This window comes from Budorcas taxicolor, chromosome X, assembly GCF_023091745.1.
Source record: "Budorcas taxicolor isolate Tak-1 chromosome X, Takin1.1, whole genome shotgun sequence".
In the NCBI taxonomy this organism is placed as follows: Eukaryota; Metazoa; Chordata; class Mammalia; order Artiodactyla; family Bovidae; genus Budorcas; species Budorcas taxicolor.
Window position 1 is genome coordinate 88,756,272 of NC_068935.1, and position 26,590 is coordinate 88,782,861.

At 43.6% G+C, this 26,590-nt stretch overlaps 1 protein-coding gene across 1 annotated transcript in view; it reads right to left on the reverse strand.

Moving 5' to 3' along the window:
* SHROOM4 (shroom family member 4) overlaps positions 1–26,590 on the reverse strand; it is a 253,160-nt gene that overhangs the window by 36,087 nt on the left and 190,483 nt on the right. The window contains exons 3-4 of the mRNA XM_052663021.1: positions 11,408–11,542; positions 6,617–9,104 (exon numbers count right to left, since the gene is read on the reverse strand). Of these exons, the coding sequence (XP_052518981.1) occupies positions 6,617–9,104; positions 11,408–11,542 (2,623 nt within the window). The remainder of the gene's footprint in view (positions 1–6,616; positions 9,105–11,407; positions 11,543–26,590) is intronic.

The following is a 26,590-nucleotide window of genomic DNA, read 5'->3' on the forward strand; positions in this document are numbered from 1 at the left end:
GAACATGCACACCAGCCAACCCCAGTACTGTAGGGGCCCTTCCTCCTCCTCCCAGATCTGCTGAAAGGGGCTGAGGTGGGCTCATTTCTGGGGAACATGTGTGCTGGGTGCCACAGTCCCCATATTACAGGAGCAGACTTTTCACCCTGGGCATTTTATCCATAAGGGCTTTGCCCAAGCATTCTTTCCCTGCAGCCCAAGCTGCATATGCCATTTGTAGTAATGTCCCTGCCTTCTATCCTACCTCCAAGCCTAATGAAAATTTGCCTTTGACATACTCTCTGATTTCAGCATTCCATACCTTCTACCTAGAGACTCAGAACTTAGTCCGTTGGGAATGCAATTTTTTCTAAACCTTTGCCTCAGCAAAAAAAAAAAAAAAAAAAACCACTTCACTACCTTTTGTAGGTAAGATGTGGTTGTCAGTCACTCTGGTTAAGATATTTTTTATTTGAGAGCAGCTATGTCACCTCCCAGGACCTCAAACTTCCTATCTGGAAAATAAGGACTGTGCTATCTAGCCTTGCTGGGTTCCCAGGAGTGAAGATAAAATGGGATGTGTGCAGAGAATGCCTAGTACAGCACTTGGCATGTAGGAGGCTAGGGATCTTAGTGGCCATAGAATAGACGAGGTTTCACAGCTTTCATATAACCAGAACAGTCTCGCTGCCTGTACCTGTCAAGTTAAAGCAGCAAAAACCGCTTGTTCAACTTCAGATTGTGCCTGACGCCCTTGTGAGATGTCCCTGCTTTCAAAGACAGTATTACTCATTCGGCCACAGTGGGAGCCAGGATTTCCTGTCCATTCCCTGTCTAGCCCTATGGGGAGTGCTCAGTAAATAGCAGTGTCCAAAGCAAACAAAGTCCTGTCCCAACTCTCAATCTCCCCAAGTCCCCAGTGTCACCTTACATTATTTTCCCTGCCGAGCCACTTAGGTTGCTGTAAATTGTATGCACTCTTCAAATCAAAGAGGCAGTTATCTCCACAACTTGTTGAGGATGAGGATTGATTATGGTAGGAACTTGGTGCCTGAGTGAAGTTATACTGCTAGAAGGCATCCTGCCACACTGGAGAGGGCATGGGCTTTGCAATCAGCTTATGGAGAGGCAATGTAGCACAACTTGGAGCCTGGCCTCAGAGGCTACATTGCTGCTGCTGCTGCTAAGTCGCTTCAGTCGTGTCCGACTCTATGCGACCCCATGGACTGCAGCCCACCAGGCTCCCCCGTCCCTGGGATTCTCCAGAACACTGGAGTGGGTTGCCATTTCCTTCTCCAATGCATGAAAGTGAAAAGTGAAAGTGAAGTCGCTCAGTCGTGTCCGACTCTTAGCGACCCCATGGACCGCAGTCCACCAGGCTCCTCCATCCATGGGATTTTCCAGGCAAGAGTACTGGAGTGGAGTGCCATCGCCTTCTCCAGGAGGCTACACTACATGGATTCAAATCACACACTGTGTGTGACCTCAGGCAGACTACCTAGCAGTTTATCTTAGCTCATTTTCTCAAGCTGTTTAATAGTGATCATAATAATAACAGTATCTATTTGTTGATTGCTTTGACAACCATGTGAGTTGATACATGTAAAGCACCTAGAACAGCACCTGGCACACAGTAGACATTCAAATGTTGGTAATCATTATGTTGTTCAAATCCTGGCCTCACCACTTGTAGGATGTGTGACCTCAGCTTTCTTAGCTGGAAAATGGGGTCCTATTATAACATATCTCATATAATTGCTAAATGAAATAGTTTTATATATATGCAGAACTAACTGGCATGAAGCATTAAAGATTTAGATGTGTGCTGATTTCAGTTTTCTTAACAGCACCAAATAGGAGCCAGTTAGCTTCCCAACCACTTCCAGGGGGCATAATGAGCAGGATCTCAACCCTATTTCAGATAGCCACCATCACAACTACCTAGCCAGCTGAGCTGGGGAATCCTAACCCATGCTAAAAGTTTTTCCCATGTCTGAGGGGAAGGTGAGTTCAGCTGGCAGGGGTAGATATGGGCACAAAGTGCCTCGTGGATGGCTGTCCACATGCCTAAAAGCCTAGCATCTAAGCAGATCTACTTAGCTCATCTAACAGACATTAGGAGGCCAATATGTCCTTCCCTCAGAATATAAAAGAAGAGGCATGCATGGGCACAGGCACACCGGTATTGCTGCTGCCAGCTACTACAATGTGCAATTTTCACTGCTTTCCTTCATGGAGTTAGTGGCTGACAATTCTGCAACCATCTTCTGCTTATCCCACTCCAAACATTAACCCTTTTCCTCCACTGTCTACATGCAGATCCTTCTTTTGGCAAAAATTTCTCAAGGTAAGCCCAAATCTCCCTTTATTTTAAAAGATAATAACTCACCCTTAAAAGATAATTACTATCTAGCAGTCACTGTTCTAAGTGCCTTGTATATGTTATATCATTTAATCCTCTCAACCAATGTACGAAATAGGTACTATTATTATTCCCATTTTTTAGATGGGAATGCTTAAGAATTCAAACCCAGGTAGTCTGGTTCTACCATCATGTCCTTAAACCACTATTTTACATTTCCTCTCCTTTTCCCCCCGACATTTTATTATGAATATTTCCCAACATATAGAAAAGTTGAACAAGTTTACAATGAACATCTATATATCCACCATTCTACAATTAGTATTTTACTATATTTACCCTATCACATATCTATTTGTTCCATTATCCATCCACAAATTCATCTTAAATTCTTTATGCATTTCCAAGTACTTTACCCCACACATTTGAAAACTTAAATGAAATCAACAAATTCCTTGAAAGGCAAACTACCAAAGCTCATTCAAGAAGAAATAGATAGCCCAAATAACTCTGTATCTATTAAATAAATTGACATTGTCATTAAAAATCTTTCCACAAAGAAAACTCTAGGTACACATGGCTTCAATGATGAATTCTAACAAACACGCAAGGAAAAAAAAAGAAAAAGCCAATTCTATACAAACTCTTCTTGAAAATAGGAGAGAAGAAAACATTTCCCAACTGATTTGGTAAGGTCAATATATAGATATGTAAACTAGACGTGGACATCATGAGAAAACTATAGACTAAAATCCCTGAAACATCAATACATAAACAAACAAAAAACCTTAACAAACTATGAGCAAACCAAATCTGGTAACATATAAAAAGGTTAAGATGTCATAACCAAGTGGGATTTATTCTGGCAATGCTAGGCTAGTTCTTGTTTCAAAAATCAATCAATGTAGGACTTCCCTGGTGGGGCAGTGGTTAAGAATCTGCCTTCCAATGCAGAGGACGGGAGTTCAATTCCTGGTCAGGGCACTAAGATATCACATGCCTTAGGGCAACTAAGCCCATGTGCCACAGCTACTGAGCCTGCACCAAAACTAGAGAGAAGGCCAAGCACCACAAGGAAGAGCCCAAGTGCCACAAGAGATGATCCTGCATGCTGCAACTAAGACCCAATGCAGCCAAATAAATAATAAATATTTAAAAAATCAATCACTGTAATTCACTATATCAACTGATTAAAAGAGAAAAACTATATGATCATCTCCATAGATACAGAAAAAGTAACTGAAAAAACAAATCCAACATCCACTCTGATAAAAGCTATCACAATAAACTAGGAATAAAAGGGAATATTTTCAACCTGTTATAAGGCACCTACCAAAAAAATCTACAGTTAACATCAAACTTAATAATAAAAAATTGGGAACAAAGCAACAGTATCTGCTCTCACCACTTCTCCTAACCACTGTATTGAAGGTCTTAGGGAGTGCAATAGGACCCCTTCTCCTAGAAAAGCCATACACAGTGGAAATGAAGACAAAATCATCTATATTTGCAGATGACATGACTGTTTCTGTAGAAAATCTTTTAAAATCTACCAAGAAAAGTGAGTTTGGCAAGGTTGCAGGATACAAGGCCAATATACAAAATTTAGTAGCATTTCTGTATGGTAGTAAAGAATTTTAATTTGATCTTAAGAAAACAATATTATTTACAATGGCATTAAAACATGCACTCTTAAGAGATAAATGTAACAAATATGTGCAACATCTGTATGCTGAAAACTAGAAAATAAGCTGCATAGATCAATGCATTTCAAAAACTCAAGCATACATATCCATTAAATAAAGTTCGATATTTGTTTACAATATTTTAGGCAAAATTTACTTTCAGTGAAATGCACAAACATTAAGTATACATCTGCTGAGTTTGGGAAAATGTATACACCTGTGTAACTCTCTTTTCAAGATATAGATCATCACACAACAAAGTTTCCTCATGCTCTTTCCCAGTTAATCTCTGTGACACCTCCCACAGGCAACCACTGTTTTGAAAATTTTTTCTATAGATTAGCTGTTTTAGGACTTTATATAAAGGGATAGTAGAGTACATACTCTCTTGTGTAAGGCTTCTTTTACCCCTAAGTGTCTTTCTTTTTCCTTTTTTATTTGGCCATGCCATAGGCAGCATACAAGATCTTAGTACCCCGGCCAGGAATCAAACCTGTGCCCTCTGCAGTGGAAGTGCAAAGTTCAAAACACAGAACCACGTAGGAATTCCCTGGTTTCAACAAAGAATATGTACTGAGCAATTACATATGCTTATGTACTGAGCAATTATATAAGCTAAGTCATTCAGAAGTGTCAGTCTATGCATCAACACTTCAACACAGGAATTAACTTCTAGTTTGGGCTTCCCTGGTGGCTTAGAGGTTAAAGCGCCTGCCTCCAATGCGAGAGACCCGGGTTCGATCCCTGGGTCAGGAAGATCCCCTGGAGAAGGAAATGGTAACCCACTCCAGTATTCTTGCCTGGAAAATCCCATGGATGGAGAAGCCTGGTAGGCTACAGTCCATGGGGTCGCAAAGAGTCGGACATGACTGAGAGGCTTCACTTTGAATGCACCAGCCAAAAGGTGGCACTAGGAAAGCTATGGGGAAGGAGTCTGGCAGTGAGCTGGCAGTGACATGGGAAGTCCTCCTAGAAATACCATGGGGGATGGTGGTGGCTTGCATTAGGGATGTAGATCATAACTAGGGTATATAGTTACAGCCAATTTAGGCCTGGGTCTCTTCTTCAGACTGGAGCAAAGGGAAAGGATTTGTCCTTCAGAAGAGCAGAAAAGTCAGACCTCTGGAAGCAAAACCTGGGAGACATTTGCAAATTTTACAGCTCCAAATAGTTCTAAAGCAGGAAATGAAAGGCAATACAGTAAGTCCCCTACATATGGACATTCAAGTTTTAAAGATGCAAATACTGTGTTCGCATGTCCAATCATGTTAGTTCACATATCTGGTGTACATTGTCATGTGCATGCATCCTCTACAAGTGGTTGTGCTTTTCTGTACTTTCCGGTACAGTACTGTATAGAGTACAGTAGTACAGTATCTTTATTTCAAGCCCAGGACTTCCAGAAGCAAGCATAAAAGCAGTACTGCTAAGAAGTGCCAAGTAGTAACGATGGGAACAAGAGTGAAAATAACTGAGAGAGCAGAGCGACAACAGGAAGAATAACTGAAGAGATACACGATGTAGGAAACGCCAGAGGGATTTTCTTTATTTGAGGAGGCATTGTTAGTTTTTGAAGCACAGGACGTGAATGTAGAATGTAGAATGCAACAAACGTTGCAGCAGGCATTCAGAATACAATCTAGGGCTACCAGGTCATCTATGACGAAAATAAAAGAGCTACTACCTAGACATCACTGGACTGTTTTTCCAAGATGGTAGATAGAATTGAATCCAGCAAGGAACCAGAACCTGTGCCATCATCGTCAGGCATGAGTGAAATTATAGCTTGCCCTCCATCTCCTATTGCTGATGATCCTTCAGCTCTCCCATCTCCCACCTCCTCTGCCACCTCCAGTCAGTAACTCTTGCCTGTCCACTCGATGCCAGCCCCTGTATGCCAGCTGTTGTACTGTACTCCTGTACTTTTCAAGGTACTGACTGACCTGTAAGATTAAAAATGTTTATTTTTTTGTTTTTTATGTGTTACTTGTGTGAAAAGTATTATAAACTTATTACAGTGCAATACTATATAGCTGATTGCATTAGTTAGGTACCTAGGCTAACTTGGGTGGACTTATGAACACACTCTCAGAGTGAATTCATTTGTATGTAGGGGACTTACTGTACACGCTGTTTTGTATCAGGTACTGGGCCTGGCACTCTATGTTACACAAACTCATTTGATCCATCCAACTAATTCATAAGGCAGCCATTATTTTCCTCCTATTTAAAGATGACGTAATAAGACTTTATTTAGCACTGGCCATTTGATGAGGTAAAAATTCTTTTTCCCTTTAAAAAATCACATAACTGCAACTCTTGGTGGTTGGATGACTTGCAAAAAGTCACTCTGATACCAATTATACAGTCAGGATATAAAGCCCATTTCTGTTGGTTTTGTGAAGCAAAGTTATTTTATGCTATCTATAAAAATGATGATTTCTTGTCCAAAGTTAGTAAGATACCAGCTGGTGGACCCAGCACTATATAATTTTAAGGCATTATGATTGTTATATTTCAAATTATTTACCTAGCTTTCTCCTTGCAAAGAGAATAATGAAGCTCATCCATCCAAGAACCAAGTCCTTACCTGCACTGTTGGCTTCCTGGGTTTCCAAGTGTTGCCAGGTTTCAAGCTGCTGTCCTCGAGGGTACCATGCTGGGGATTATGACAGCAAGCTGAACACCGGATGCACTGGTGATGGTGGCACCGGCAATTGTAGCAGTTTGGAATCATATTTCTCTTTCGCAAAGCAGGACAGATTTCCCCAGAACAATAAATGCAAGGGTCATGGACTACAGCTCCCTGGACATTGCAGGAGTAAGAGCATGTCCTGTGGTAATCAAAATCACCACAGTGTAGTGGCTTACAGCACATGGATTGTTCTAGACCTTTGCTTGCAAAACATTCTGTGTAAGTGGGAGTTTCTGACTGAAGGGGTGATATGGAATGATATGATTGGTCTGTGGCATGATAGGGTTGGTCTGTGGAGTGATATGATTGGTCCATGGGATGGCGCCTCAATTCTCTATAGCTGGAGCTCATTGGCTGAAAGCTTTGGTCACTAGGTTTTGGTCTCTGGGTAAAAGTCTTGTTATGAGTGGTTAAACCTGGCAAATGAGACATAGATAAGGATTTGCTACTCTCTTCAAAGAACTTTCTTCTGTCTGCAAAGGGCAAGAGGATGGCTTCCTCCCCAGCTTGGACAGCAGACGCTTTCACTTCCTTGTCCCCTGGGTTGGAAGGGCCTTCCACGGCTAGTGCCACATGTGGCTGCAGGCTGTGCTCTGGTGACCATCTCCAGCGACCTCCACAGACTCCATGGTGAATGTTGGCTTTCTCAGAGTCTGACGAGGATGGGTCAGATGCTTTCCACCAGGTGTTTTGGCTCAAAGAGGACTGGCCAGATCTCTGGCCAGGACTCACTCGTCCCTCCAAGCCAATCCTAGATTCTTGACCCTCAGGGGCTTGACTGAGGCACTCTGAAGACCTAGCCCTGAGTATCATGCTCTTGTTGAAGAGCTTGTCTCTGGGGCTTGGTGGTTTTTTATATGAAGATAGAAGGGCTGAGTTAGAGGAAGGAAGTGGAGGACTCTCCAGGGTCTCCTCGGTCTCTTCCACTGGCTCCTTGGTGTAACACAGCTGTGACAAGGGACTTTTGCCTTTCTGGAGCTGGGCCTTCCTCCTCTGAATTTCATTACGTAGATTGGTAGCAAAACGTTCACTCTTCCGCCGGTTTTGGATCGAGCGGCCCCGGTACCCTCCATTTCGCTTACTGCCCACCCGGCCACACTCCTTGGGCTCACTGTCCCCTTCCTCAGTTGCCTCTGTGCTGCCAGCTACTTTAGAGGTTGGAGAACAGTCCCTAGTTTGTTGAGCAAGGGAGCCAGAGGACTGCTGGCTGACCAGTTCACTGTCAGCTCTGCTTGCTCTGTTTGGAGCCTGGAAACCTCTTTCTGGATGGTGTCCGTCAGCCTCTCCATGTGGGGAATGGCTTGGGCTCTGATGACCTGAACCCAGAGGTCTATCATCCACTGGCTTGGTCTTTCTCTCTTTGCTCGGCTGGTCCTGGGTTCCTCCTGCAGGGGCACATGGGCTTTTCTTGCTTGTGTGGCTACTGTGCATGTGCAAAGGGGATACAGTCCACTCCTGCCCATCCTGCCCAGCTTGGAGCTCTGTCCCCTTGCAATCCCTAGTATCGAGGTGCACACGCTGCAAGTGGGACACTAGCAGCTGTTCAGGGGCACTATGGCGATGCCCTGTGGGTCCTGTGAGGAGTGGAGAGCTGCCAAAAGAAGAAGTCTTAGCTAGCTCTGCTGAAGCCTGGTTGAGTGGGCTGGAACCTTTGCTGGAAGTTTTGTCATATGCTTTTGGGACTCCGACAGCTTTGGCTGAGGCCTCCATCAGTAGATGCTCAGAGCCCTTCTGGCTAGATTCAGGAGGTTGGCTGAGCTCACAGACCTGATGGCCCTCATTTGTCACTTGGTCTTGCCCGCTGAGGCAGCAGAACCTATTAGGGTTCCTTGGGGATAGCATGGTGTCCAAGCTAGGTTTCTCCTTCTGTTGCAAGGAATCTATAAGCTCAGAAGCCCTGCACTGCTCTCCATTGAAGAGTTGGGTTCTGGAAGCCTGAAGACTGTCTCGCCTCACTGGAGGTTGAGGGGGACCCCTGGCAGCCTTGGCAGGCTCTGAGTGGGAGACCTCCTGCGGACAGGATGACATCTGGGAGCTAGCAGTCAGGTGACCCCCACTGGTGCGACAGCCACCTCCTGAGGTCTCAACCACATTAGGGCGACCATTAGGGGCTTTAGTTGGCCCTGGGCCTTGCATGATACAGTCCACAGAGGCTGGCTCCTCTGGCCTGAGGGAAAGGGCACAGTCAGAGGCATTTGAGCTGGCTGAGAAGGAGCTATAGGCTGAGTCACGCTGGTTGGGGTATGTGCTCTGGTCAATGGGCAAGAGATGGCCCTCATAGGTGGCTTGGCCTGGTTGCTCCAGGCTCTCCATACTGCCAATGGAGCTGCTTTTCTCAGTGCTGCAGTGCCGGGAGAGCGGACACCACTGCACACACACGTCACTGCAAGACACAGGACACACCGGTTAGTTAGCCACGTCGCTAGATTACTTTCCCACCTTGGCCATCCCTACCACGGGAGAAGGCAAGACAACCCAGAGGCACCCATGCCACAAGGGAGAGGGAGATAAGGCAAAAGAGGAAGGAAGGGAAATGAGATGAGAAGGACGCTGGGGATGCCACAGAAATGTAGTAAAATGGGAGACAAGACGATATGTGGAAGAAGAATAGGGCAAGATCCAAAGACTAACAGTGTGAGAACTCCACTAGGGATAGTCCTCTGTTTCTCTGCCTTAAGTGAGTCTAGAATTGCTTCTGGCCTTTTGCTGTCTCCTGGGAGCCAGCTCTCTGCGCTCTGCTTGGAGAAACAAGCACTGACTATTAGCATTTGAGAGGGGCCCTAAAGGGCTGATTTAATTTCAGTCAGCCTATTTTGTAAATCAGTGGTTCTCAAATTTGAGCATGCATCAGAATCATCCGGAGGGTTCAATGAAACACAAGTGACTAGGCCTCATGCCCAGAGTTTTAGGTCTGGGTGGATCCTGAGAATTTTTACTTCTGACAGTTTTCTGGGTGATGCTACAGCTGTTGGTTCAGGGACCACACTTTCGAGAACCACTGGTGTCAAGCAAGCCCTACAAAGGGAAGTGATTGTGAGGGAGTAATTTTCTCAAGATTACCCAGCTCTAGTTCACAGCCCAGACAGGGCCACAGTTTTAGCATTGCCCTGTTCTTTTCTTGATAATAGTATTCCTCACTGTTTACTGAGGACCTATGATTTGCCAGACACTTTCTAATGTCTCGTTTCAAACTGAAGGGGAGAGATTATTATCTCCACTTGACAAATGAGAAAACCGAAGCTTAGAGAGGGAAAGTAAAAAGACAAGCTCATATAGCTGCTAAAGAAGCAGAGCTGGAATTTGAACCCAGGCCTCTGTGAGTCTAATGTCCTGGCTCTTCTGCTACACTGTCTGTTAAATGGAAATGATAGTGGCATCTGTACCAGAGGGTTGCTTTGCGGGTGAAATCAGATAATAAAAGTGAAGCTCTAGGGGCCTAGTGAGGGTTCAACACCTGGTTGAGAGTAGCACCTCTCTTGATTGTTGTTTTCATGAGTATTGTTATCAGCACCCCCTCTACTATGGCTATTGACATTACAGTGGCCCCTGCCCACCCAGGCTACCCTCATCCCCCACAGCAAAGCCAAACTTGGGAGACCAATGACGGAACTAGGATCAAATACAATCTTGAATTTAAAGTACCATTTCCCACACACAAAGCCAAACTGAGCCAAATCATGCCAGTAACTCCCTGTCACTAGAACCCCAGAGGTTGCAGGCAGCTCAGAAAGGCCACAGTTCCGAATGCCAGAGCTGAGCAGTGGCAGGCACCGACAAGATCCTCCAGGTCAGCCTCTCCTAATTCCTGCTCACCGCCTTGCCCCTTAGCCACTCCGCTTACTTGACCTCTGGGCTAAGAATCCATCAATTCCTTGTTGGCAGGGAGATTTGCTATCCACCCCACCACCCTTCCTGCTCAAAACAGCCACACCCCCACTTAAATAGAAGCCGAGCTCAGAATGTGTTTCTGTGTATCCTTTCAGAACAAAACTGCCCCTGCCTCTGCCCTGAGCCCCTGGCTTCCGATATCAAATAAAGATACCGAGTCAGGGCAAACTCAACCCGTAGCTTCCCTGAGCCTCATCAAAAGAAATCCTTCTCAGAGGGAAGATCTTGCTGTGGAAGGGAAAAGGCAGCTTAAGCTAGCAGCTTTGCTGGCTCTGGGCTTGCTTAAAAAGTTCTCTGCATTTGCTGGGTAGCTCCCTAAATTGAGAGATCCTTATTGCAGGTGGACCCTGTTATTCAGGGAGGTCCCCATTCTGAAGGCTTTGGTTTTGTGACAGAGTTGGATGAGAAACACTAGATGAAGTCACTGTGAGTCACCATAGCTAGAGAAGAGGATCGGAACCCAGTCCCGGGGTCACCGACAACAGAGACTAGGATGATGGGGGAGCCAGGGAAAGAGATTGCAAAGGAAATAAGGTGAAGAACAGGAAAGAGAGGTGTCTTGCAAGCCATGTGAAATATCTCAAGGAAACATTTTCTAAAAGGAAAGGGACTGTCCCAAAGTCACAGACAGTTAGCAATAGATGACGATGGGAAGCCAGGTCCTCTGGACTGCCCCACCCCCTTCATTTTCCAGGATAGCACTCTGGGCTCTATAGCCTCCAATGGGGACTAGAGCACTCCTGAGTGGCTGGGTGGTCTAGCCTCCAGCCTGTTTTGAAGGGAAGGTTCCAGACTCACCTCGTGTTGCAGCCGGAATGCCAGGACAAGCTGAAGGCTTCAGAAGGGAAATGCATGGTGGTGGCCGCTTCAGGGCATCCCTCCAGCAGCTTGGCCACATGCCATGAGTGCGGCCTACTGACAGGGGCGTTTCTCCTACAGCAAAAAAGGACAGGAAGTCAGCTTAGGGAACCAGAGCTGAAATCACTTCCCAGGCAGCTTCCGCCCCCACCCCCTCTTTCCCTTAAATGAAGTAGCACATCTTGCAAGGAACTGGTGTAGGAATCTTAGCAGCTACCCCCTCAGCTCCCAGAACTCAAATCTCCTTCACCCCAAAGACAATCCATGGACATACAGAATTTGAGAGTCATAGGGCTCTTTTGGTCATGAGTATGTCCCAAGCATATGCAGCAATGCCAGATGCATAGTAGATGCTCAATAAATATTTGTGGAATATGTGAGTACTGTTGCTCAATGAACAGTGTGCCCACTCTAAGTTTTCTCTGAGAAAAAATAAATGTAGCCAATCTTCCCATTTTTCTTTAAGAAAGGAATAGGTAAATCATTGAGAAGCTTGAACAAGTCAACACCAACTGACTGCCGATTCTCCAGTTTTGGGCTCATTCAATTTGATATGGTGGATACATACCTCTTGGGATACAGAGATCAATCAAGCATAGGCTTTGTTCCTGAGAACTTACTGGTAAAGGCACTGAGAGAGGGAAGGACAAGATGGCCACAGAGGTGAGGCTGCTAAGTTTGTAGGTAGAGGTTTGGCAAGAAACCCCCATTTCAGCCAGGGAGAACAGAACAGCGTGATAGATGGCATGGTACTAGGCTAACAGGGAAGACTGGCTTTCAGGGCAGGGGTGACTAAAGAGAAACAGGTCTGAGGCCAAGGCTCTGAACGCAACCACAGTACCTGTCTGGTGCGGGACGCTGCAGCCACAACTCCTGCACTGACAGGCTTCTATAGGACCCATCCCTGTGCTCTGGTATATTTCACATGAATAGAAGCCACCCTTGCAAGTGGGGAACATGTGTGGGGCACAGGTAGTGCCAGAGGATAAAGAGATGATTGATATGAGAGAGGGAGAGAAAGTGGGGAGGAGAAGAATAAGAGAGGGGGAAAGGAAGAGGGCAGGGGGAAGAAGAGAGAGAGGGAAGGAAGGAGAGGGGAAGGGAAGGGAGAAGAGAGGAGAGGACAGGGAAGGAGAGGTGAGGAGAGGAGGAGAAACAAGGAGAGAAAGACATATCAGATGGGCATGTAGATGACAGATAAGAGGGAAGAGATGGTACAGATATAAACAAATGACAGAAATGGAGAAGTCTGAGACAGAGTACAGGGAACTATATAGGGATAAATGGATGACAGAGAACAAGATGATAGAGTAAGAGAAACAGATGATAAATAAAGGAGAGGACAGAGAGATAAACAGATGATAGTTTATTTACTAATTTTTTCATTCAATTACTGTGGCAGGTTCCATACTAGATAGCAAGGAAGCAGAGTTGACTAAGATAAGGCCCCTGGTTTTCAACATGCTTGTTATAGAGTGGGATAAATCAGCTCTCTACCTCCCAGGAGCAGCAGTTGAGAGACTAGAGCTGAATCCATATTCGCGGGGAATGCCCCTTATCCTGGCAGAAATACAGAAAATCCCAGCAGGGCAGAGCTCTAGAGGGCTAAGGCCTGAAAAAGTAGTCCTGAGGAAAATGGCCTTGCTGGGGAAAACATGTGTTGAGTGGTAACAGGCCAGACACAGAGAAGGAGATATAAAAGGAAGGGCAGTGGAAGATGCCTGCCAAAGGTCAGGAACCAGAGCCACAGATCAGCTGCAGCAGTGAAAATTTATGGGAAGGAGAAGAAGTGAGGGCCACATATTTAACCACTGTTCTATTACGGATTTCAGAGTGCCAGCAGGGAGGCTGAAGGCACTAGAAGATCTTAAGGGAATGCGCCTGCTCCAGAGTTTCACACACAAAACCATGTCGCTAGAAATCTCTCCAGTGGCTGTTACCCAGGAGTCATCCATGAACAACTATTTATAAAGCATCTCATAGAAGTACTATGTACTAGTAGATACTACATACCATGTGTATCTAACTATGTAGCACAGTTCCAGGCACTGAGGATACATGGAGAACTGGGCACCTCTCTTATTTGGAGCTCTTCTTCTAAATCCAGCATTTTTGAAGTTCTGAGTCCAGGGTTTAAAATGTGGGCAGTCAGCCTTGATACCACCTTTTTCCCAACCATCCAATCCCTTATAGAGTTCTACTGAATCTTCTTTTACAATATTTCTTTGGCTTGGCCTCTTTCTCTCTCTCCCCATACCCAAACCATTCTCACTGAGACTATTCTACATAACCATACTTCTCCACAGAACCTGTCACCCACAGCTCCTGTTCTAGTCCAGGCTTTTAACATTTTGTGACCAAAATACTGTGTTAGTCTGGCAGCCAGTCTCACCTGGTTTTACCTCCAGTCACTACTTTTAGACCATATGTCAAATACCAATTGTATTGTGGTACTCTCCTATTCAAGAATCTTCACTGGTTGGACCTGACTTTCAAAGCCCTTACAAAGCTATCTTTACCCACCCAACCTAACCTCTCATGTCTCTGCTCCAATCACACTCTGCAACCAGCTTTGTGCCTTCGCTTTTGGTTTTCTAGTAGAATCTAACACAGGCCCTGGAATTGGACATTGGTTAAAATCCCAGCTCCACCACTTACAAGCTCTGTTGTTTAGACAGGTGCCTTTACTTCTCAGAGATCTAGCTGCCATGACAGTAAGATGGTGATGATAGTACCTAATTAATAGGGTTGTAATGTTCAAATGATACAATGCTTGTCAACTGCCTAGAACAGAGTTTCAGTTATGACTGTGACTGCTCACTCTGCCTGGAATGCCCCCTCCCATTTTGGTACTCTAAGTCCCACCTGTTCTTCAAGGTACTGCTCAAGTAATGTCTACTCCATGGAGCTTGTCCTTAGTAATCTAGCCCCCACAATTTAGCCCATCAAAAATAATGTTTGATATTGATCATCATCATTTCATGTACATTAGTCTCATCCTATGAACTATATCAAGCCCAAAGGTGATAAAACAAAGACAAATGAGTCAGATCTACTAGGTTCATAGCCTAACTCTACCACTTTGGATGTGTGCTTCTGTATAAGTCACTTAACCGATCTGAGCTTCAGTTTTATTATCAGAAAAAAAAAAAAAAAAACAATAATCCTTACCTGGTTATGTTACTATGGGGATGAGGCAGAACATTCTCAAAGCTTCTGGGACACATACTGATGTATAGCATATGGTCAATAAGGAGAGGGTACTGTAATAAGCGTTGTCGGCTCAGACTTAGCCTTCTTGATAGTTCAAGAGTCCTTCCACCCAGATTTACCCATCCACTTTCAGGGTTCCACTAGCATCACCCTTGCCATACTTTGAAAGGTAGCTTACAAAGCCTCCTACTCTCTCTAGAATTTCTCTAGGAGTGGGAAACAACCTTAAAGGAGATAGAAGCAAGAAAGTGGAGGCTTTGAGAACACTGAGAGAAAAGCACACGCTACAGGGAGGAAAACCCCAGTGCAAGAACGGCAGTCAGAACGGGAGCCTTCTAATCCTAGATTGGGAAAGGAAAGGAACCATCTATAGGGTCTAATACTTGCTCTACTATTATTCCTAAAGAGCCCTAGATTGGGAGTGAGTCCACACTCATATTCTAATCCTAGCTGTGTGACTGGAGGCACAGTCATTCTCTGTGTTGTAATTCTTTACCAGTAAAATGGAGACAATCAACAAATCTTACTCATGATTTAAAGTCTGGATTAAATGCAGTCCCACATGTGAAATCACTCAGCATAGTGCCTAATATACTATTAACTTAAAAAAAATAACAGGGACCATTTACTGGACACTTAAGATGTACCTGGCACTGAGCACTTTGCATGCATTAGCTGATTCAATCGTCACTCAAACCTTATCAGTAAGCACCATTATTATGCCCCCTTTATGGGATGCGGAAACAGAGACACAGAGAGCTGAACTGCTTTGCCAAGTACACACAGCTAGTAACCAGCAGTTGAGGATGAGGCTCTGGTCCTCCAACCCTTGTTAGGATACCACATGCCCCCACCTCCCCAAAGAGGTATCTATCTTAAAGAGCTTATATACCTGATCCTTCTCCTAGGCATTCCCTCAAGAAGCAGTCAGAAAAGGAAAGTCTCGGTAGTCCTAAAGTTTAAACCATTCCCTCCTTAGGCAGTGGGGAAGGAGGATGAGAAGAAATAAGCAAAGAGGTAAAAGAAAATGCCAACCACCAACCTAGCTATAGAGGCAACAGTCTCCTACCCTTTCTCCTAAGGTGCTATTATTAAACACACTATCATTCATTGGGGCTTCCCAGGTGGTACAGTGATAAAGAATTTGCCTGCCAGTGCAGAAGATGCAGGAGACGTGGGTTCAATCCCTGGGTCAGGAAGATCCTCTGGAGTAGGAAATGGCAACCTACTTTGGTATTCTTGCCTGGAAAACTCCATGGACAGAGGAGCCTGACAGGCTATGGTCCATGGGATTGCAGAGTAGGACATGACTGAGCGCACACACACACATCATTCATTACCCCAAAATTCCTTTCTTAGGAAGCAAAAAGAAAGGGATATTGAAGAAAGAAAGCAGAAGGGGGAAGAAGGGTAGCAGCCATGATGGCCATGGCTACCAGTAGTACCTACCATGGAAGTTGCCCAGGATGGGGAGATAGCTTAGGAGTGGGCTAGGTATCCAGCCAGCTCAGACGGTCCTCAACAACCCCTCCAGCCAGCCCCTGGGGCTTCTTTCTGCAGGCTGGATCCTCCCTTAGTTGAGACTCATTTGCCTTCCTTTAAAACCTCGTGAGAGAAGGGACCATCAGCCCAAGCCCTCGAGTGTGCTCCAAGGGGCTCAGGCACAGTCAGGTCCCAATTCCAAGAACAGAAAGGAGTAGCACCGAAGGCAAGGTATGGCCATCAGCCTGGCTGGGCCTAGAGGAGGCCACCACCTTAGGGAATGAGGGCCAGTGTCAAGAGCTGGATAGGAGTGAAGACGCTGCTCCGGAAAGTAGCCAGCACCCTGGTGGCAAAGGGAAGAATGAAAGGCAGTTCCAGCAGCACAAACAGCCCTCCTGTTCCCTACTCCAGCCTCCTCTGAGCTCTGGCCCACCCCCTTACACAGCTCAGAGGCCAATAAGGAAGCTGGGCCCCCAGCCACTGCTAGAACTCAGGAAAGGAGCAAGGAAATGATGTTTGGGAAAGATAAAGTGGGTGTCTAAAAAAAATTTTTTTAAATACACGCAAGTGAGAGAGAAAAATACCCCAGACACATACACTTAAAAGAATTCCTGTGCTTCCTGGACTGGGTTGACTCCACCCAGCCATCTCCGCAGGTCCTCTGAGCCCCAGAAAAGGAAAACCCAGATCAGCCAGGCCCAGCAGCCTCCAGGTTCAGCAAAGCAAGTAGCACTACAGCTGGTTTTACATAGCTGGGGGCAAGGAACCTAGAGATCTCCCAGAATGAATATCCTGTTGAGACAGAAAGATTCACAAACCATTCTGGACCGTATTTTCAGAGTATGTCCATCCTATGGGCATCTGAGCAGACCCAGGGGAAACTGCATTTCACACCAGAGACTCCAACTCCAAAACAGTGCTGCTTGGAGTCAGCATCCCTGCCTCTGCCATGACTTTACTCTGACCTCTGGCAATTTACTCCCCCTGTCTGGGCTTCTGTTTCCTCTCTGCAAAATAAAACATTAAAGACCATTGTCACAAACAACCTCTCCAACTATATGGCACACTCTGAGGTAACAGTCCCCAGCCCCAGGCTGGGGGTCCACATGATGTCTCACTGACCTATCCAATAGCCAGCAGAGCAGCCCCATAGAAGTTTATTACATACCCTAAGCCCAAGCTCAAGCATCAGAATTTAATTCTTCTTGGGGATTCAGAGTTGGGATTTTTCCCTTCATAATACTCTAGGCCAGTTTCCTTTGGCCTCTGGTCCCAATTTCAGCCATTTCTGGCCCCTGAGAGAGCTTATGTGAGCTTCCTCAGACCAAGAAATATCCCAGGGCCCTTCCTCTCTAGGGAAACCATGCCAGGTGGCCCCTTCCCTGCTCTGCCCTCTGGACCTCCTGGGGAAGTTTAAAAGGACTTTTGTTTACACGTGCCTACAAAAGGCAGGTGCCATCCAAGTAAGCCCACAGACCCTCCCTTGGTAATCAGAAGTCCTGTAAGGTGGGAGTTTGGAGATTTAGTATGCCTGCAGATCTGGGTTGGAGATTCAGCTTTTCAACACACTAATTGTTTGGCTTTGGGCATGCCACAGAGACTCAATTTCCTCATCTTCAATGTATGCCTGGCACACAAAAGGCATTCAGTAAATGATATCCATTATTAATATCATCCTTGACCCCAAATAATAATGGATAAGGTACTATTAGTGGCAAGAAAAAGAATTTCTTCAAGCCAAATGAAGAAGAATGCAAGAGGACTAATTAAGAGAAAGTTCAAAAATCAAGCCTAACTCTCTAGAGTAGCACTTCTCAAACTTCAGTGGCCAGACTAATCACCTGGCCATCTTGAATCAGATTTTGATTCAGTAGATCTAGAGTAGGCTCCAGATTCTGACTTTCTAAGAAGCTCTAGAGTGATGGTGATGCTGCTGGTGTAACAACCACATTCTGACAATACACTAGGGAATACAGTACCTTTAGCAATAGCACAACACTAGGGAATAACCCCTGCTCTGAAACAGCATCAGAATAAACAGTCACTTCTAATCCCATTACTCAGGCCTGGGTACCTAGCCTTCCCAAATCTGGTCACCAAGTGCCTTTCTCCTTCCATTCTGTAACTCAGTCCATAAAAATGCTTCCCTGACCTCCATTTCCTAACGAAATAAAGAATAACAAATGTGATAGCAGCTTGGCCCTGTCAGTGGTCAGATGGGTTGAGGAAGTTTTGACTAGAGGTGCAAGCATGTTTTGGGGATTGCCTTAGGTAGGGAGGCAGGATGGGAGTATGAGAGTTGGGTAGTCACCAGAAGAGGTGATATGATGGACAGATGGACACAGGCAGTATATACTCAAGAAATCCTTGTGGAGAGGATGATAAGAGAGGAATTTGAGCAGTTTGGCCAGTTTTGGATTTAGAAAGGAGAGACTTGAAGGTGGGGTTGGGATAAAGGGGCGAACTTCTCACTTAGCAGAGCTAAGTTCCAGACAACATGGGCAAGCATCACCTCCTCTGTTCAGGGGACGGTAAAGATGACTGTGTCTTTTCCAAGCACTCAGAGGATAAGAACCTGGCCTGGAGCAAGGAGGGTAGGCACATGCAGGTGGAAATGACAGATCTGTCAGAAAGGCTCCCTTATAAAGGCTGTTGTGAGAGGTGAGGGGAGGGAACTGGACCAATTTTAGGAGTCACTCTCTAGCTCCTCTAGAGGGCTGTCACCTCAATACCTTCCAACAGAACTACTGGTCTCTGAGCCTAGCTCCCAGCAGACCCCTCAAGAACTACTTGGAGGGAGGAAGGCAGGGGGTAAGCAAAAACAGAACCGTGGCTCTGATCCAACCTAGGGCAAGAAGGAAAATATGGCCCCTGTTGCTTGGGGTTATGCTCAGCCTGAGGTCTGGGTCATAACCTACTGCAGGTTCTTTCCTCTTCTGAAAGTCTTTAGATAAGGAGAAGCACAAAATGGTGTCCTTGATTAGCTCTGTTTACTTTCTATGGCTCTTCAAGCCTCCTCCGCCCCTACCAGCACATTCTACCTGCCCCACATGAAGAAATTCAAACTCATTCTGGCCTGCTCAGCAGGAAGGGAAGCCTGTTTTGTCCATAGCCAGTGGACAAAACAATGCATGGCTTGTTTATCTGACAGCAGGCAAAAGCCGCTTGATCACCATGAAGGGATATAGATCTCTGAAGGCCTCCTCACACCCTCACACTGTTAGCTGGAGGACCCTGCTGATCTGGAGACCTTCCTTATACAGACCCAACCAAGGAGGAACATGTATATGTATGTAAATGTGTGAAAGTGTATGTATGGGTAAGTGTGCATGTATGCATGTGCATGTATGGGTAAGTATGTGTATATCTATGTATATGTGTGTATATATACATATGTATGAGTTTGAAGAGAACTTTAAGACAAGACCTTTCTTGTCAGTTGGGGAGCTATAATTTTGGTCATCTGAGATATAGGTACTTTATGTAGAGGGGACTTTTGGTACCCGGTTCTGCCTTTCCACCTTCCCCACTTCTTCTACTTGCCCTCCCCTCTTGGAATAGCCAGGTCAAGTTCTTTCATATAAATCTGCTGAATCCCCCGCCTCTCTACCCTTTACCTCAGGATCCATTCAAGGCTAAAAAGAAGCCCAGGGTAGTGAATAAGAAAGGAAGGGAATGCTGGGTTGGGAGTAAAGACTCCCTCAAATGCTGTGATGTGTGTCAAGGGGTGTCTTTTGGCTTTCCAAGTATGAAAGTAAAGAGTAATACCCTCATTTGGTTAGGGCCTTTACACTTGACTTTTCCGCTTTCATTTCTCCATTTTTTCACATTAGAATCTTTAAAACACAGGGACACCTATGTTTCTAAAGGAGGTTGGAGGGAGGCAATCATATGAAAGAAGTGGGAGAGCTCTGCAAATATTAGGGGCTAGGAAAATGCTTAGTAGTTTAGAAACACAGTACTTAGAATTCTCTTTCAGACTTGGCTGTGAAGCATATTCTAGTTTACATATCTATGTAGAGGCAGATAAAACATACCCATCATAGACTGTTTCTTGTCAATGATCCCAAAGGCAAGGAGGTGGATGGTGCATATTTCGCAGCTTCTAGGAGCAAGGGGAGCAAGTCAAGAATCTGAATAATGAAAGAGAGTTTTTTTTTTCTCTTCCCTGTATATATAAAAGCTAAGGGTGTAACACCAGAGGGCTGAGGGCGACTTCATATGAGCACACAGGGAAAATGACAACATGTTCACAGAATACCATCTGTTGAGTCAGCTTCTGCTATGATGCCCAATTTCCTAAACCAACACCCAGAGTGATAAAGAAGGTGGAGGATGTTTGTCCTCCAGCCTTAGTTTCTATCAGTAATACCATAGCGTTCCTTGGGAATGACTGCAGGAATAATACAAAATTTCCTTTCTTTTCCTTTTAAGCCAAATATCTCCTTCAGCTCAAACTCAGTACTGGAGTACCAATTTTCAAGAAAATGATGAACTCCACAAAGACTTTGTCCAAAGTCAAGTCTCAAAAACCTTTAGAATTGCTTCTGGCCACTCCCTAAATCATCTCCACTACTAAATGCATGAAGCCCAAAGACAATGTCCAGTAACAGTGAGAACCTCAATAGAACCAAGAGAACCTACTCATTCTGCTTTGAGAAAACATGACAATGAGGATCAGTGCTCAGCAGAGCTGGAACATGGTGAGCAAGGTAGATAGTACAGGGATGTGAGGCTGGGGAAAGTGTGAAGGCCAGATCACAGAGTTTTCAAGGTCAAGGTAGGAAGTTTGTGTTTTATTTCCAGTGTAGTGGGAAATAAGCTACTGGAGATTGTTAAGTAGGTGACAATGATCTAAGTTTTACAAAGATCTCACTAGGCTATTAGATTTAGGCAGGGCAGGAGTAGAAGTGAGGGAACCAGTTTAAAAAGGCTTTTATAGGTAAGAGATAATGGTGATTTGTTCTAGGGAGGAAGTAGTAGGGGTAGAGAAGAGAGGTTTGATTACAGATATCTTGGAGGTAGAGTTGACAATATTCATTGATGGATTGGATGTGGAGAATGAGGGATTAAGAAGTCATGCCATCAGAGCTGCCTGGCATCTGTAACTTCTTAGTACAGAATTCATTCCTGAAACTGAGTCATAAGTAGTTCTTAAAAAAAAGTTAGCAGTCTTTATCATTGTTTTATTCAAGCATTTATGGAACTCCTATCTACATTTAAGGTGCTTGGAGAGGTACTATGAAACATGCCAAAATGAAGAAGATATGATTCCTGAGCTCAAGAAATTTATAGTGTGGTGGGGGGGTCAATATGGGGCTTCCCTTGTGGCTCAGACAGTAAAGAACCTGCCTGTAATGCAGGAAACATGGGTTCAATCCCTGGGTTGGGATGATTCCCTGGAGAAGGAAATGTCAACCCACTCCAGTATTCTTGCCTAGAGAATCCCATGGATGGAGGAGACTGGTGGGCTATAGTCCATGGGGTTGCAACAGTTGGATATGACTTAGCAACTAAACCATCATCACCAGGGGATGAATAAAAATACCTATGTAACTATTCTATATACTAACAACAAAACACTCAGAAAGAAAAATTAAGGAATCAATCCCATTCACCACTTCAACAAAAAGAATTATATATCTAGGAATAAACTTACCTAAGGAGACAAAAGAACTATACACAGAAAATTATAAGACACTGATGAAAGAAATCAAAGATGACAAAAACAGATGGAGAGATATTCCATGTTCCTGGGTAGAAAGAATCAATATTGTGAAAATGACTATACTACCAAACACAATCTACAGATTCAATGTGATCCTTATCAAATTACCAATGGCATTTTTCTCAGAAGTAGATCAAAAATTTCACAATTCATATGGAAACACAAAAGACCCCGAATAGCTGAAGCAGTCTTGAAAAAGAAGAACAGAGCTGGAGGAATCAACCTTTCTGAGTTCAGATTATACTACAAAGCTAAAGTCATCAAGACAATATGGTACTGGCACAAAAACAGAAATATAGACCAATGGAACAAGATAGAAAGCCCAGAAATAAACCCATGCACCTATGGGTACCTTATTTTTGACAAAGGAGGAAAGAATATACAATGGGGCAAAGACAGCCTCTCCCATAAATGGTGCTGGGAAAACTGGACAGCTACATGTAAAAGAATGAAATTAGAACACCTCCTAACATCATACACAAAGATAAACTCAAAATGGATTAAAGACCTAAATGTAAGACCAGAAACCATAAAACTCTTAGAGGAAAACACAGGCAGAACACTTGATGACATAAATCAAAGCAAGATCTTCTATGACAAACCTCCTAGAGTAATGGAAATAAAAACAAAAGTAAACAAGTGGGACCTGATTAAACTTAAAAGCTTTTGCACAGCAAAGGAAACTATAAGCATGGTGAAAAGACAACCCTTGGAATGGGAGAAAATAATAGCAAATGAAACAACTGACAAAGGACTAATTTCCAAAATATACAAGCAGCTCATACCACTCTATGCCAGAAAAACAAATAACCCAACAATAACCCAATCAAAAAGTGGAAAAAGACCTAAACAGATATTTCTCCAAAGAAGACATCAGATGTCCAACAAAGACATGAAAAGCTGCTCAACATCACTCTTATTAGAGAAATGCAAATCAAAACTACAATGAGATATCACCTCACACTGGTCAGAATGGCCCTCATCAAAAAGTCTACAAACAATAAATGCTGGAGAGGGTGTGGAGAGAAGGGAATGCTCTTGCACTATTGGTGGGAATGTAAATTGATAGAGCCACTATGGAAAAAGGTATGGAGATTGCTTTAAAAACTAGGGAAAAAACCACAATATGACCCAGCAATCCCACTCCTAGGCATATACCCTGAGGAAACAAAAACTGAAAGAGACACACGTATCCCATTGTTCATTGCAGCACTATTTACAATAGCTAGAACATGAAAGCAACCTGATGTCCATCAACAGATGAATGGATAAAGAAGTTGTGGTACATATATACAACGGAATATTACTCAGCCATAAAAAGGAACACATTTGAGTCAGTTCTAATGAGGTGCACAAACCAGAACCTATCATACAGAGTGAAGTGAGTCAGAAAGAGAAGGATAAATACTGTATTCTAACACATATAAATGGAATCTAGAAAAATGGTACTGAAGAATTTATTTACAGGGCAACAATGGATAAACAGACACAGAGAATAGACTTATGGACATAGAGAGAGGGGAGGAGAGGGTGAGATGTATGGAAAGAATAACATGGAAACTTACATTACCACATATAAAATAGATAGCCAACAGGAATTTGCTGTATGGATCAGGAAATTCAAATGGGCTCTGTATCAACCTAGAGGTGTCGGATGGGGAGGGAGATGGGAGGGAATTTCAAAAGGGAGGGGATATATGGCTGGAACCTATGGCTGAGTCATGTTGAGGTTTGACAGAAAACAGCAAAAATCTGTAAAGCAATTATCCTTCAATAAAAAATAAATTAATTTTAAAAATTGATGTAACTAAACAGAGTAGAATATCATGTCATAAAGGAAATGCTAACAAAATGAGAGTTTAAAAAAAGAAGAAGGGTTTCTGCTTTACTGGGGACTATATTCAATATGTTATATAACCTATAATGGAAAAGAGTTTTTAGAAAGAATATTATATATCTTTATATATCTCTAAATCACTTTGCTGTACACCTGAAGCTAACATGATATATTGTAAATCAACTATACTTCAATAAAAATTTAAAACCAAGCCATATGATTATCTCAATAGACACAGAGAAAGCCTTTGACAAAATTCAACATCCATTTATGATAAAAACTCTCCAGAAAGCAGGAATAGAAGGAACATACCTCAACATAATAAAAGCTATATATGACAAACCCACAGCAAACATTATCCTCAATGGTGAAAGGTTGAAAGCATTTCCCCTAAAGTCAGGAACAAGACAAGGGTGCCCACTTCCACCATTACTATTCAACATAGTTCTGGAAGTTTTGGCCACAGCAATCAGAGCAGAAAAAGAAATAAAGGGAATCCAAACTGGGAAAGAAGAAGTAAAACACTCACTGTTTGCAGATGACATGATCCTCTACATGGAAAACCCTAAAGACTCCACAGGAAAATTACTAGAGCTCATCAATGAATATAGTAAAGTTGCAGGATATAAAATCAACACACAGAAATCCATTGCATTCCTATACACTAATAATGAGAAAGTAGAAAAAGAAATTAAGGAAACAATTCCATTCACCGTTGCAATGAAAAGAATAAACTACTTAGGAATATATCTACCTAAAGAAACTAAAGACCTATAAATAGAAAACTATAAAACACTGGTGAAAGAAATCAAAGAGGACACTAATAGATGGTGAACTATACCATGTTCATGGATCAGAATAATTAATATAGTGAAAAGGAGTATACTACCCAAAGAAATCTACAGATTTAATGCATTCCCTATCAAGCTACCAGCGGTATTTTTCACAGAGCTAGAACAAATAATTTCACAATTTGTATGGAAACACAAAAAACCTTGAATAGCCAAAGCAATCTTGAGAAAGAAGAATGGAACTGGAGGAATCAACCTGCCTGACATCAGGCTCTACTACAAAGCCACAGTCATCAAGATAGTATGGTACTGGCACAAAGACAGAAATATAGATCAACGGAACAAAAGAGAAAGCCCAGAGATAAATCCACACACCTATGAACGGTTCTATGAAGACCTACAAGACCTTTTAGAACTAACACCCAAAAAAGATGTCCTTTTCATTATAGGGGACTGGAATGCAAAAGTAGGAAGTCAAGAAACACCTGGAGTAACAGGCAAATTTGGCCTTGGAATGCGGAATGAGGCAGGGCAAAGACTCATAGAGTTGTGCCAAGAAAATGCACTGGTCATAGCAAACACCCTCTTCCAACAACACAAGAGAAGACTTTACACATGGACATCACCAGGTGGTCAACACCGAAATCAGATTGATTATATTCTATGCAGCAAAAACAAGACCAGGAGCTGACTGTGGCTCAGATCATGAACTCCTTATTACCAAATTCAGACTCAAATTGAAGAAAGTAGGGAAAACCACTGGACCATTCAGGTATGACCTAAATCAAATCCCTTATGATTATACAGTGGAAGTGAGAAATAGATTTAAGGGCCCAGATCTGATAGATAGAGTGCCTGATGAACTATGGAATGAGGTTCGTGACATTGTACAGGAGACAGGGAAAAAGACCATCCCCATGGAAAATAAATGCAGAAAAGCAAAATGGCTGCCTGGGGAGGCCTTACAAATAACTGTGAAAAGAGGAGAGGCGAAAAACAAAGGAGAAAAGGAAAGATATAAGCATCTGAAAGCAGAGTTCCAAAAAATAGCAAGAAGAGATAAGAAAACCTTCCTCAGAGATCAATGCAAAGAAATAGAGGAAAACAACAGAATGGGAAAGACTAGAAATCTCTTCAAGAAAATTAGAGATACCAAGGGAACATTTCATGCAAAGATGGGCTCGATAAAGGACAGAAATGGTCTGGACCTAACAGAAGCAGAAGATATTAAGAAGAGGTGGCAAGAATACACAGAAGAACTATACAAAAAAGATCTTCATGACCCAGATAATCACAATGGTGTGATGACTCACCTAGAGCAGACATTCTGGAATGTGAAGTCAAGTGGTCCTTAGAAAGCATCACTATGAACAAAGCTAGTGGAGGTGATGGAATTCCAGTGGAGCTGTTTGAAATCCTGAAAGATGATGCTGTGAAAGTGCTGCACTCAATATGCCAGCAAATTTGGAACACTCAGCAGTGGCCACAGGACTGGAAAAGGTCAGTTTTCATTCCAATCCCAAAGAAAGGCAATGCCAAAGAATCCTCAAACTACCGCACAATTGCACTCATCTCACATGCTAGTAAAATAATGCTCAAAATTCTCCAAGCCACGCTTCAGCAATACGTGAACCGTGAACTTCCTGATGTTCAAGCTGGTTTTAGAAAAGGCAGAGGAACCAGAGATCAAATTGCCAACATCTGCTGGATCATCAGAAAAGCAAGAGAGTTCCAGAAAAACATCTATTTCTGCATTATTGACTATGCCAAAGCCTTTGACTGTGTGGATCACAAAAAACTGTGGAAAATTCTGAAAGAGATGGGAATACCAGACCCCCTGACCTGCCTCTTGAGAAATCTGTATGCAGGTCAGGAAGCAACAGTTAGAACTGGACATGAAACAACAGACTGGTTCCAAATAGGAAAAGGAGTACGTCAAGGCTGTATACTGTCACCCTGCTTATTTAACTTATATGCAGAGTACATCATGAGAGATGCTGTGCTGGAAGAAGCACAAGCTGGAATCAAGATTGCCGGGAGAAATATCAATAACCTCAGATATGCAGATGACA